The sequence below is a fragment of the Leucoraja erinacea genome, chromosome 5, assembly GCF_028641065.1.
Source record: "Leucoraja erinacea ecotype New England chromosome 5, Leri_hhj_1, whole genome shotgun sequence".
NCBI classification, from domain to species: Eukaryota; Metazoa; Chordata; class Chondrichthyes; order Rajiformes; family Rajidae; genus Leucoraja; species Leucoraja erinaceus.
This window is the reverse complement of record NC_073381.1, coordinates 95,836,893-95,851,592: the sequence shown is the minus strand read 5'-3', so window position 1 is coordinate 95,851,592 and position 14,700 is coordinate 95,836,893. Positions and strand designations below refer to the sequence as shown.

General features: G+C 45.9%; 1 protein-coding gene across 1 annotated transcript in view; it reads right to left on the bottom strand.

Moving 5' to 3' along the window:
- tmem87b (transmembrane protein 87B) overlaps nucleotides 1-14,492 on the bottom strand; it is a 54,804-nt gene extending 40,312 nt beyond the window's left edge. Inside the window, exons 1-2 of the mRNA XM_055636316.1 lie at nucleotides 14,247-14,492; nucleotides 7,036-7,096 (exon numbers count right to left, since the gene is read on the bottom strand). Of these exons, the coding sequence (XP_055492291.1) occupies nucleotides 7,036-7,096; nucleotides 14,247-14,387 (202 nt within the window). The 5' untranslated portion in view covers nucleotides 14,388-14,492. The remainder of the gene's footprint in view (nucleotides 1-7,035; nucleotides 7,097-14,246) is intronic.
- Nucleotides 14,493-14,700: the final 208 nt, after the last annotated feature.

Sequence of the window (14,700 nt, the reverse complement as noted above, 5' to 3'; positions counted from 1 at the left end):
CAAAAATCTCTCTTTCCAGTGCTCACAGCCTTTGTAATTCAGTTTCCCTCTCTGTGAGGAAGAGCTTTTGAATATTTCTAAAGTAGTAGATAGATTCTCGATGCAAGGGGGTGAAAGATGAGCAGGAAGTAACTGCAGATACTGGTTTATATTGAAGATCAAGTCAAGTCAAGTCAAGTTTATTTGTCACATACACATGCGAGATGAGCAGTGAAATGAAAGTGGCAATGCTCGCGGACTTTTGTGCAAAAAGACAAACCAACCAAACAAACTATAAACACAATCATAAACACACATATTCTTTTACATAATAAATAATGCAAGGAAAAACGTTCAGTAGACAAACAAAATGCTGGAGTAACTCAGCAGACCAGGCAGCATCTCTGGTGAAAAGGAATTTGCAACGTTTCAGGTTCGGAAGCCTTCTTCAAACTGGAGCCTGCAGCCGGATTCTAACCCAAAATGTCACCTCTTGCTTTTCTCCAAAGATGTTGCCCGACCCTCCGAGTTACTTCAGCATGTTGTGAAAGAAATCTTAATCTCTGCCAAAGCTTAGACCACAACCAGTTTGGCCTTGATTTTATTGATTGACAGAGCAGATTCAAACAGGCAATTGACCTACCCTTGCTCCTAATTCATAGATATGTAGTAAAAATCTTGTTCAAAATTGGACATCTTAAATCAAAACATGAAAGGGGTTCATCTGCCAACTACATGGTACTTGAAAATTAGATACATAGAAGTGTACATAATAATGGAACAAAGCAAGGGCAGTCATGTTTAGCTAGACAATGTACACATATTCGAGTCATAAAATCAGAGCGCTTTACGGCCAGGACACAGGTCCTTTAGCCCATCTTGTGCAAGTAGATCTGGTATACTGGGCCTAGCCCTATTTGCCTGCATTTGGCACATCCCTCCCTGAATCCTTCATTTCCATATATCTGTCCATATTATAGGTCATGATTTTATTCACTTGCATAGCATCCTCTGATACAGTGGCAGCCAGAGTGGCACAGCGGTAGAGTTGTTGCCTTACAGCACTTGCAGCACTGGAGACCCGAATACGGGTGCTGTCTGTACGGAGTTTGTACGTTCTCCCCGTGACCGCATGTGTTTGCTCCGACATCTTCGGTTTCCTCCCACACTCCAACGATGTATAGGTTTTTTAGGTTAATTGGCTTGGTATTTGTGTAAACTGTCCCTAATGTACGTCGGACAGTGTTAATGTGCGGGGATCGCTGGTCGGTGTGGACTTGGTGGGCCGAAGTCCCTGTTTCCGCGCTGTTTCTCTAAACTAAAGAAAGAAAATAACAAAAAACAAAACCTTGTTCTAGATATGGACCGAGTGTAAAAGTTGTCCCTAAGGCCCCTCTTAAATCTCTCTCCTTGCAGCTTAAACCTATGCCCCCTAGTTTCAGAATCCTCCACCCTGGGAAACATACTGAGAATGTTCATCTGCTCCTCAAGATCTTGTACACCTCAATAAGGTCACCCCTCCGCCTCCAACGTTCCCTGCTATCCAGCCTCACTCTATAACTCAAGGTGCTCCGATTTCTTCCCACATACCAAAGACTGCAGGTTTATAGTTTGATTGGCTTCTGTAAACTACCCCTCATGTGTGAGATGCGAAGCTGGGATAACATAGAACTAGTGTATGGGTGACCATTGGTCGACACGGACTCAGTGGGCAGGAGGGGCTGTTTCCACACTGTATCTCTAAACTAAACTAAGCTAAGCTTAGGCAACCTCATCTGCTATCCAAAGTGTAATGTTGCAAACGACTTCATCACAATGTCCCAACATTCATACGCAATACACTTCCGGTAAAGAAGCTTCAAGGGCTTGTCAGAGGGCTGCCCTAAATTAACGATATTCCAAAAACACTTCCTTAATTATGGTTTAATAACTGCGAAAACATTTATACTGAAATTCTGAAAAAAGATAACAGTTCCCACAGTGAAGATGTGGATCACAGAAATGACCGAGACACTACATTTAGAATAAATAAGGCTTGTTTTGTCCGACAAATCAGATCAATTTTCCAAGATATGGTCTCCTTTCATTGAATTTCTTCAACAACGAATGGTTGAACACAAATTCAAAACCGACGCTAGAGCGGGCGCAGGGAAGGGCAGTGGGGATATAGCTCTGCTTTATTTTTCTCTACTTCTTCATTAGTTCACGGGTTTTTCTTTTTTCGTATCTTTTTTGAAATCCTTTCTTTTCTTTTTCCTTTCTTCTTCCTTTCCCTTCTTACCTTTTTTCTTTTTTCCCTGATTTACTTATTAGTTTATAAAATGTTAAAACTGAAGCCAGGGCTCTCGCTTAACTTTTTTTCCCTGTTGCCAGCCGGGCAACCTTGGCTGTTTTTTAGGTTGTCAAATGACATTTTAGGTGGTCATTTAAGACGGCTTGCATGATGCGTGCGATAATGTGCTCGGATAAAGTGCGTAGTTACCAGTCGGAATTATACTCAATGAAGCTTTCACATATTATTTCTGCTTCAAATAAAATCAAACTAAACATTCACCAATCAAGACATGATATATCCCACAATGACATGCAGCAAAATTATAAGACAGTATCTCAACTCTTTTTACACATTGCAATTAATGCAATTTCTATTAGTTCTTTCCACTTCCAAACAAAAATGTGGTTGGATTATTCAGCGTATGAATAAATAAATCCTGGACCATGGTAACATATATGCGTACATATAGTTGTGACTGTTGCTCATTAAATAACTACAGTACTGATACTCCATATTAAGAGCATTGATTTGCCGTTAAAATGAATTCTGTAATAACGTGTCAACGGTAGCAGTGACAATCGAACACTGCGGTTTTAATGTTTCACGTGTTCACAATTTAATTAATCCATCTTTATGGATTAAAACAAATAATAACATTGGGAATTAAAACACATTTGATTGCACTCCATTATCAAACATAGTCAATGTTCGCTCTGAAGACATTCCCAGGACAATGGGGTTAGATGGAAGTCGGTGCAGAATGGATGGGTTGAGGCAGGTGAATCAGTACGTGTTGGTTGGAGTAGGTAAAATTGTGAGGGGAGAGCACGGGGGATGTCATGGTGTTGAATGGGGGGGGTTCAGTACGGGATGGATGGGGGTAGACAAAAGTGCTGGAGAAACTCAGCGGGTGAGGCGACATCTATGGATGAATGGGGGATCATTACAGGGTGAATGAGGGGAAGGTGCAGGGTAAATGGAGGGTGGGTCAGTAGGGGATGAATGCGTGGTTGGAGATCGCTTCCAACATTGTAGCGTAGACATTGCCCCCTCACGTCCACTAAGAGCGATTGTGCCCGCAGGAAATATGCACCCAGCAACAGCTGGGCCACATCCGCGATAGTGAATGGCCAGGTGAACTGGCATGCACCAAAGATAAGGGGAATGGTGCGGACACCATACGTTCGTGGCAGTCAACGAGGGAGGGCCCCCGCTTACCAGAACGCGTGTCTACTCCTGACAGGGGCAAAACACTGACGTTTCAGGTTCAGAACCCTTCTTCAAACTGGAGCCTGAAGTCGGGTTCCAACCCAAAACATCACCTATTGCTTTTCTCCAAAATGTTGCCTGACCCTCTGAGTTACTCCAACCTGACCCTCTGAGTTACTGTGAAAGATGACGTGTACACCAAAACATAGATTCCACTCCTGACTGGGTCAAAACGCTGACTTTCGCCCCCGTGTCCACCAGGAATCTGAGCCCCCAGCACCGGTCCCAAGCATACATGTGATGGATCTTGCCGGCCACCGCGGTGACTACCGGCGGCCGGCCCCAGCGCTTCCCAGAAACGAACATGGCAGGCGGCATTGGCGGGCCGCTGAACGCCAGCGCAAGTGGGAGAAACACCACATTCTTTTTTCTGCTTCTTCCGTAGACAGAGGCTCTTGAGCCTCTGGTGGGAGCGGCCCTTGGCCATTGCGCCTTCCAGGGCGCTGTGGACATTTGATTCAGCGCGCCCACTTCCTGCTGCCTGGCCAGCCACAGCTCGTCGGCACGCTCCGCCAGCTGCAGGGGGTCATCAAAGCTCGCCCCTGAGGGCAGCAGGCAGATTTTGTTCAGCATCTGCTGGAGCAACACGTACTCGAACAACAAACAGGGCCGGTGGCCGCCCATGAGCGTAAGCATCTTGCTCATGAGAGTCAATGGCTTCCGGTAGGGGCATCAAGAACCAGAGCACATAGGTTTAAGGTACTGATTTTAGATGATCAGCTATGATCATATTGAATGGTGCTGCTGGCTCGAAGGGCCAATGTTTTTTTAATGTTTTTATGTTTTACGTTTTTCTATGTTTTTTTTCTATGTTCTGGAGAAATGATCTGAATTATTTTTCTGAATAAAGATCCTGATAGGAAACTACAAAAATTACTATAACATCAGTCAAGTATACATTGTTTTAAGGTGGAAAACACAAAAATATGTATAACACAGTAAAGAGTCAAGAATACATCACTTAGACCATGATACTTGTTCTATGAGTGTTAAAGGTACCTATCAGGATCTTTATTCAGACAAACAATTCAGCACAAAAGTAAAATGGTGCAGATACTGGAAACCTGAAGCATAAACAGGAAATGACAAAAAGACGTAGCATGCCAAGCACCTTTCTTGGCTAGAGAAACATCATCAACTTCTGTATTTATATTCCTATCTCTCAAACATTTTCACTCCCTCCTCTCCTCTCTGATCAGGCAAACGGTATAGAAGTGTGAAAACGCACACCTCCAGATGCAGGGACAGATTCTTCTCAGCTGTTATCAGGCAACTGAATCATCCTACCACCAGGGCCGGATTTAGATGAAGCTATTTCACTTGTGAGCCCCCCCCCCCCCCCCCCCAACCCCCCACCCCCCCCCACGACTAGAGGAGCATGACTACCCGACAGTGCCAGTGTGACACTTTTAGATCGTACTATATGTTGTCATTAAACAGTTGATTTTAAAATACATATTGGATTCACCGTGGAGTGGGCGATGTGTTACCTGGATCGCCGTTTGAAGCTCCAAAGTGTTGGGCCTGCTGCTTCAACATCATGGAGCTGGGTTTGCAGAGCTCCCAGCCTCGGGCCACGCTGATTTTAATATCGCGGAGCGCTGGGAACCCTTTACCGAGGGCCGCCAGCGTGAATCTCTGTCAGCCTGTGGATTTCGGGAGCCGCGGTCTCCGGTAGGAAGTGGCCGATTCGGAAGTCCAAGCCGCTGAGAATGTTCTCCCGTTCCGACGTCGGATGGTGACCCCCAGATTTAAATGTACCAATGGACATGAGGGGGGGGGTCCAAGAGGAAGGGGTCGTTGGAGACGGGAAAGGTGATCATCAATGGGGGCGAGGACTCCTTCCCATGGAAGAACGGTGTGAAGCGAAGGCGACGGAAGAAGAGCTCCAAATCACGGCGGGCGCGGAACTCAATGAGGTGGGGACGGAGGGGGACAAAGGTGAGGCCTCTGCTGAGAACAGAGCGTTCGGTATCTGAGAGGGGAAGGTCAGGGGGAATGGTGAACACATGGCAGGGATGGGGGTTGGGGCCGGAGGAAGGCAGGCGAGTGGACTGAGGCCGAGGCGATGTCTGGTGGAGGGGTGGTGGGTATCCAGAGGGTGGGGGGGGGGGGGGGGTATGAGGACTGTAGTGTGGGTGGGAAAGAGCTGGGGTCACATTATAGGCTACCACAATCAGAGAGCAGTGCTGAACTACTATCCACCTCACTGGTGAACCTCGGACTATCCTTGATCGGACTTTGCTGGCTTTACCTAGCACTAAACGTCATCACCTTATCATGTACAGTGGCTTGCAAAAGTATTCATACCCCTTGAACTTTTCCACATTTTGTTACGTTACAACCACAAACGTAAATGTATTTTATTGGGATTTTATGTGATAGACAAACACAAAGTGGCGCATAATTGTGAAGTGGAAGGAAAATGATACGTGGTTTTCAAATTTTTTTACACTTTTCAGTTTTTTATTTGTAAAAAAATGTGAAAACCATTTATCAATTTCCTTCAACTTCACAATTCTGCGCCATTTTGTGTTGGTCTATCACATAAAATCCCAATAAAATACATTTACGTTTGTGGTTGTAACGTGACAAAATGTGGAAAAGTTCAACATGAGAATGTTTTCAATATGAAAACTTTTGCAAGCCACTGTATCTATGCACTGTAAATGGCTGGATTGTAATCATGGATTGTCTTTCTGCTGACTGGATAGCACGCAACAAAAGCTTTTCACTGTACTTCGGTACACGTGACAATAAACTAAACTGAACCTTAAACTACACTTCTGAGACAAAAGAGACCGGAGAGGTTGGGATCTGGAGTTACAAACATCTGGTGGAGGAACTCAGCAGGTCAAGCAGCATCCGTGGATGGAAAGGAATAAGTATCGATGAAGAGTGTTGCGGGCAGAAATGTCAAGCATTCCTTTCCCGTCACAAATAGTTTTCAACCCGTTCCTCCAGTTAGTTGCTCCACTCTTCTGTGGACAGGTCAAAACTTTACACTTTGCCAAACAGAGCCAACGGAGTATTCCCATTGCGCCAAACACAGCCAAACTCTCAGTGAACACCCCTTCTGAGTATTTAATACACCAAAGTAATAAGAAGTGTACGGAGTAATCGCTGATCGGTGGGCTGTCGGGCCTGTTTCCACACTATAACTCTAAAGTCTAAAGAAAGCAATCCTTTTACCCCAGATAAATGAAGTGCTAATTAAAAGCAACTTTGAATTTAAACCCGCAATCTACCATTAATTTTATAAAATATTTAATTTATAGTTTCACAGCATATTGAGACGCTGAGGAAACTACTAAAGTAAGCTAAAAAACAGGAGGCAGAGGATCCCATTTCAGAGTTTGTGTTTTCCTTTTTATTGGTCAAGAGATTGAGGTTTTCTTTAAAAAATAGCAAAGAAAAAAGGTTGCCACATCCGCGCACACGATTAACTGCAGTTAACGTCTAAACTATGTGCCTGGGAAAAAAATGAAAATAGATTTTTAAACAGAACTTACCTTGAAGTGCTATATTTGTGTTGTTAAACATTGTTTTTGTAAACACGAGAGGTTTATGGCTCTGAAAATAAAAGAATAAGCATGGGTGAGATAAGTTTAAGAGTGCTTGTTGAATTGTGTTAGAACACACATACTCTATTCTAATTAAGAACAAAATAGTTATAAACGGCACCGCGAAATGTACAAACACTTATACCAAGGAATAGGTGACGTTGCGGGTCAAGATCCTTCTTCAAATGTTACCTATTCTTTTTCTCCAGGAGGGTGGCATGGTGGTGCAGCGGTCAAGTTGCCGCCTTACAGTGTCAGAGATCCAGGTTCGATCCAGACTACAGGAGCTGTCTGTATAGAGTGTGTACATTCTCTCCGTGACCGCTTGTGTTTTCTTTGGGTTCTCCGGTTTCCACCCACACATCCAAAGATGTACAGGTTTGGAGGTTAATTGGCATCAGTAAAAAGATGCTGTCTGACCCACTCAGTTAATCCAGCACTTTGTTTCTATCTTCGGTTTAATCCAGCATCTGCAGTTCCTTCCTAAACTTATACCTGCAGCCTTACACTTCCTGTAACATTGCTGGAATCTTATCTGTGAAATTACTTTTCTGAAAATTATTCTTCATCATCAAGTGCCTTATATCCAGATCTGAGCTGTGCTTATCACTCTAACCACATGGCCACTGAAGTTCTGCAAAGCTTTGGTTTGTCATCCAATATAGCTGGTTGAATGCTGATACTCATAATTAATGCAAAGTGCTGACTCCACTTCAGATCAGATCTACTCACTCATAACCTGGTACATTTTTCAATCCGCCATTACAATAAGCCTGGAACCAATTCATTCTGGTTCTTTTAAGATCAGAGAAGGGAATGAGAGCACCAGCAGGAATACCTATAAATGAGTTCCCAGCCTGGTGAAGCTACAACACAAAACAACATCTAAAAAATGCCAATATAAGACAACATCAAAGGATCCAATAACTAACGGATTAAATCAAAGCTCTGAAGTCTTGCTATGTTTACCGGTGAGGCAAATGCAATGTTAGCATTTATTTCGAGAAAATAAAAACAGGGATGCAAGGCTGAGACTTTATAAGGCACATAAGACTTTATATAGTCGGATCACATTTGGAGTATTGTGAGCAGCTTTGGGCCGTATATTTGAGGATGGGCATGCTGGCATTGGGGAGGGTCAATAGACAAAAGACAATAGGTGCAGGAGTAGGCCATTCGGCCCTTCGAGCCAGTACTGCCATTCAATGTGATCGTGGCTCATCATCCACAATCAGTACCCCATTCCTGCCTTCTCCCCATATCCACAGAATCCACTATCTGTAAGAGCCCCATCCAGCTCTCTCTTGAGTCCAGAGGTTTACTAGAATGGTCCCAGGGATAATTGGGTTAATGTATAATGAGTGTTTGATTGCACTGGGTCTGTAGTTTAGCAGAATACGGAGGGAAGGGGGGGGGGGGGGGGGGGGGGGGGGGGGGGGGGGGGGGGGGGGGGGGGGGGGGGGGGGGGGGGTGAAGCTTGGATTACATTCAAGGAATATTCAAGGAATAGTTGGCTTTAATCATTTGGGCATAGAATGCAAGAGCAGAGATGATGGTAAACCTGTATAAAACATTGGTGCAGCCACGGCTGGAGCAGTGTTCAGTTCTGTTGACACTCAGGAAACTATGACTAACGGAGAGGGCACAGAGGTGACTGCTCAAATATTGCATGTCCCTGGGAGACACTGGATTAACTGATGCTATTTTCTTTGCAGCAAGCAGGTCAAGTGGAATCCAATAGAGGTATACAAAATACCAAGTGGCATAAGAGTAGATAATAGTAAAACGGTTTCCGCATATATAAAACAATGGTTTAGCTATGTTTAGAGGGGATCTGAGAAAGAACATTCCAACAGACAATAGGTGCAGGAGTAGGCCATTCAGCCCTACGAGCCAGCACCGCCATTCAATGTGATCATGGCTGAGTGTATTCATGTGATCATGGCTTTCCATTCAGTGGAGTTGGAATCTGGAGTCAGAAATGCTGGAAACACTCAACAGGTCAGGCAGCATCTCTGGATCAGGTAATGTTTCGGGTCTAGGATCCTTCATCAGAACTTATAACTTTGAGGGAAGAGATTTAAATGTTTTAGAAAAATGGTAACTGGGTAGGCAGGAACTGCAGATGCTGGTTTAAACCAAAGATAGACACAAAATGCTGGAGTAACTCAGTGGGACAGGCAGCATCTCTGGATACAAGGAATGGATGATGTTTTGGGTCGAGTCTGTAGAAGGGTCTCGACCAGAAACATCACCCATTTCTTCTATCTAGCAGGCAGTGAAGAAAGCAAATGGTATGTTAGCATTCATAGCAAAAGGATTTGAGTATAAGAGCAGGGAGGTTCTACTGCAGTTGTACAGGGTCTTGGTGAGACCACACCTGGAGTATTGGGTACAGTTTTGGTCTCCTAATCCGAGGAAAGACATTCTTGCCATAGAGGGAGTACAGAGAAGGTTCACCAGACTGATTCCTGGGATGTCAGGACTTTCATATGAAGAAAGACTGGATAGACTCGGTTTGTACTCGCTAGAATTTAGAAGATTGAGGGGGGGATCTTATAGAAACTTACAAAATTCTTAAGGGGTTGGACAGGCTAGATGCAGGAAGATTATTCCCGATGTTGGGGAAGTTAACTGGGGGTCCGGAATCTCTTTTAATCGGGACAAAATTACGAGAACGCTCTTGAAATCCCCCCCCCCCAGGTTTCCCCGAAAAGGTGATGCTTGGCTGTGTAAGGTGGCCGATCACAACCTCACTGGTAGTTCTATATTGATCACTAGGTCAAATTTGCCTGCTGCGGTCAGGGCTCAGGAGCTCTAGCTCGCTGGAGCCGACAGGTCCGTTTCCATAGCAGCGTTCCGCAGTCAATCCTTACTTTAGGCTTCAGAGATACTTGTCCATTGGCCCACCGAGAGGGCGTCAAACAGTAATCACCCCAGCGATCAGCACAATCATACACACTATGGACAATTTACTATGTACAGAAGCCAATTAACCTACAAACCCATACATCTTTGTAGTGAGAGGAAACTAGAGCATACGGAGAAAACCCACGTGGTCACAGGCAGAACATATAAACTCCGTGCACCCAGAACCCGTAATCAGGATCGAACCTGGGTCTCTGGCGTTGAAGACTGCAACTCTACCGCTGCGCCACAGTGCCACCCATAGGGGGTTGAAATTGCCCCCTGCAGCCAGGGCTCTGGAACTCCTGCCCAGCCGGAGCCAGCAGACCTCCCATAGCAGACCTCCGAGGCCAACTTTGCGGGCTAGTGTCTCGGCCCTCAGCGGCCTAAGCAGACCGTTGGGACACCTCCCAGAGGCTGTGACCCCTGTTGTTCCGGCAAAAATGATAATCCTGAAATGATCTGGAATCAAGTATGGACGAAAATCAGTGGTGGTCCTTTACTCTACTTTGTCTCTCATGGTGTGGCCATGAGCCCTGGTCAGAAGAGGCAATGATGAATAAAGATTACTGTTGTAAAAAGAGTGCAGACCTGGGGTCATTGAAACTAGCAACAGCTTGAACAAGTCGCAAATACTGACAGTTTATCAACTGAAACAAAGCCTTCATTCAGAGAACCTTTATAAAATAGTAGACAGCTGGCCGTGGAACCTTACTATAGGAAGGATGTAAAATCATAAGGGAACAAGGGGATTTCAGTATAGGAGTAAAGAGGTTCTTCTGCAGTTGTATTGGGCTCTGGTAAGACCACATCTGGAGTATTGTGTACAGTTTTGGTCTCCTAATTTGAGGAAGGACATCCTTATGATTGAGGCAGTGCACAAGATAGGTTCACAAGATTGATCCCTGGGATGGCAGGACTGTCATACGAGGAAAGATTGAAAAGGCTAGCTTGTATTCACTGGAGTTTAGAAGGATGAGGGGGATCTTATAGAAACATATAAAATTATAAAAGGACTGGACAAGCTAGATGCAGGAAATATTTTCCCAATGTTGGGTGAGTCCAGAACCAGGGGCCACAAAATAAAGGGAGGCCATTTAAGACTGAGGTGAGAAAAAACGTTTTCACCCAGAGTGTTGTGAATTTGTGGAATTCTTTGCCAGAGGGCAGTGGAGGCCAAATAACTGGATGGATTTAACAGAGTTAGATAGAGCTCTAGGGGGCTAGTGGAATCAAGTGATATGGGGAGAAGGCAGTCACAGGTTATTGATTGGGGACGATATGCCATGTTCACAATGAATGGCGGTGCTGGCTCGAAGGGCCGAATGGCCTCCTTCTATGTTTCTTAGGACGCAGAAAAGATTTACAAGAATAGTTTTTGGGTTGTAGGACTACAGTTACAGGGGCAGCTTACAGAGGTCGGAGCTGGGCAGTTCCTTCAGTGAAAAATTCTATTAGAAACATATAAAATGATAAGCAGTCTGGACAGAGTGCATAGTGCGAGGCTGCCCCATTGGTGAGAAAATTCAGGATTAGAGGTGAAAGGTACAAAATAACATGGAAAAGAACAACACGTGAAACTTTTCTATGCAATGTGTGGTTGGAATGAGGAATGCATTGCCTGCTGGAGGCAAGTTGTGACCTTCTAATGGGAATTGGTTCAATGTATGCTGAGGTATAAAATTGCAAGCCTTACTGGGTGCATTGGTGTGTTCCTATAATGTGGTTTTGATTGAATTGGATAAATGCAAAGATATAAAAAGTTGCATAGCTGCGTGCAATTAGAATGTTGTTCAACCCATCAACTCTACACCTACCATTGATCACGCAAGATCTTTCTTATCCCGCATTTTTATCCATTTTTTTTACGAGAGACCAATTAACCGATAAACCCACAAGTTTTTGGGGTATGGGAGGAAACCGGGATACCCGGAGTAAACTCTCATGGTCACAGGGACAACAAGCAAACTCCTCACGAACAGTACCCGAGGTCAGAACCAAATCAGAGTGTCTGGTGCGTGAGGCAGCGGTACTATCAGCTTCCAGGCAAAACGGGACCAGCTTGGATGGATATCCTGAGCATCATGATATGTTAAAAGTGTTAACAAATTGCTTACTGCAGAGTTGTGTAACTGGAATGTCATGTTAATAATAATAATAATGTTTATTTATATAGCACTTTTCAACAAAATCAATTTGAACCAAAGTGCTTTACACAGATTGAGTAAACTAATTGAACAGATTAAATGTCAATAAACCCATACAAAATAAAAAATAAAAAAAAAGACACAGAACAGTACACTATAGAAATCAACAAGAAACGTCCCCCCACAGCAGAATTCACTGTGAGGGAAGGCACTAAAAATATCCAGTTCTCCCCTCATAGTCCACCCAAGGACCAAATTGGATATGTATGGGGAGGTAAAAATTGCTTAGCTGGGGGGGGGGGGGGGGGGGGGGGGGGGGGGTGTAAATAAAATGTTGCTTCTTCTTCAGTTCTAGGAGCAGAATTAGGCCATTCAGCCCATTAAGTCTACTCTGTCATTCGATTATGGCTCATTTATCTTTCACTCTCAACCCCATTCTCCTGCCTTCTCTCCATAACCCCCGACACTCTTACTAATCCAGAATCTGTCAATCGACACCTTAAAAACATCCACTGACTTAGCATCCACAGCCACCTGTGACAATGAACTCCACAGATTCACCACCCTTTGATGAATGAAATTCCTCCTTTCTAAACGAACGTCCTTTTATTCTGAGGATATGGCCTCTAGTCCTATACTCTCCCACTAGCTAAACCACCCTCCTCACATCCACTCGATCCACACCTTTCACTATTCTGTCAAAACTTCAACGAGGTTGCCCCTCATCCTTCTAAACTCCAGTGAGTACAGCCCCAGGGTCGTCAAACGCTCATCATAAATTCATGCAATAATTTCTGGGATTATTCTTGTAAACCATCTCTGGATCTTTTCCGATGCCAGCTCAGGCTTCCTCAGATATGGGGCCCAAAACAGTTCATAATACTCCAAATTATATCCAACCTGATATAAGTTCACAATACAAGTACTGAGAGAATTGGTTATTTTATGGTGTAATAAATTGCTTACTGGGGAGCCATGTAACTGGAATGTCATTCTGGTCGAATTAGATACATGCATGGGGTTTTAAAATATGCTTACAAGGCGAGTTGTATGCAACTGGGGTGCGATTCTGATCAATTTGGATAAAGGCATTGGGAACCGAGGGAGGAAGTAAAATTGCTAGGCTTGGGGGGGGGGGGGGGGGGGGGGGGGGGGAGGAGAATTTAGAGTGCTGTGCTGATAGAGACAGCACAGATACTGTAGGCTGTGGGAATTCCTCGTGCCGTAAACTTTCCAAACTGTTTCAAGTGTACAAAATCATGAGAGGTATAGATGAGTTAAACACACAGAGTAGAGGAAACTTGTCCAGAGTAGAGTAATCAAGAACCAGAGGACATACGTTTTAGGTGGGGGGTGGAGATTTAATAGGAGCCAGAGGGATGACTTCTTCACACAAAAGGAGGCAGGTGTATGGAACAAGCTGCCAGAAGTAGTTGCGGCTGGGACTATCACAAAGGTTAAGAACCGGTTAGACCAAAATGCTGGAGAAACTCAGCGGGTGCGGCAGCATCTATGAAGCGAAGGAAATAGGCAACGTTTCAGGCCGAAACCCTTCTTCAGACGTGCGGTTGGACAGGTACATGAAGAACCAGGTGCATGGAGGTTGGACAGGTACATGGAGAGGGCAGGTTCACAGAGATATGGGTCTAATGGGGCTGGTGGAGATGGGACATGTTGGTCGGTGTGGCAAGTTGGGCCGAGAGGCCCATGAGGGTGATGAGAAACAAATATTAAGGTGCCAATGCCCTCCTCCGCTTTGGGCTACGGGGCAACTTGCGAAGGCGAATGATAAATGAGACGGTGGGGAGACTGTTGACAACAACCCATCATCCCATGTCTGAAGAAGGGTCTGGACCCGAGACCTCGCCCATCCAACCCTTCTCTCCACACACGCCGCCTGTCCCGCTGAGTTACTCCAGCACAGTGTGTGTCTGTCCTGTCAGCCAGCCTCTGCGGTTCCCCACTCACTGTCCACGGCGGCCCGGCCCGGCCCCGCTCACCTGCCCGGCCCCGCTCACCTGCCCGGCCCCGCTCATCTGCCCGGCCCGGCCCAGCTCACCTGCCCGGCCCCGGCCCAGCTCACCTGCCCGGCCCCGCCCAGCTCACCTGCCCCACCGTCTGGATCCACGACCCGGCCTCCGGCACGGCCTGCACGCAAACGCCGCCGAGGAGGAGAAGGCAGAACAGCGGGAGAAGCAACAGGCCCCGCTTCCCTCCCGCTCCGTCCCACCGACCTCCCGCAGACATGTTGTTGTAGTTGTGGATCCGGCTCCGGCTCCTCCCTCGGCGGACACGGACACGGACGTCAGCCCGGCCCGGCCCGGCCCCGCTTACCCGGCAACAGGTGACGTCACGCGGCCATTGCCCGGCCTGCGCCCTGTGATTGGTCGGGCTCCGGAAGAGAGCGTGTCTACTTCACCCGGCAACAGGTGACGCCACGCGGCCTTTACCTAGACTGCGCCCTGTGATTGGTCGGGCTCCGGAAGAGAGCGTGTCTACTTCACCCGGCAACAGGTGACGCCACGCGGCCTTTACCGAGACTGCGCCCTGTGATTGGTCG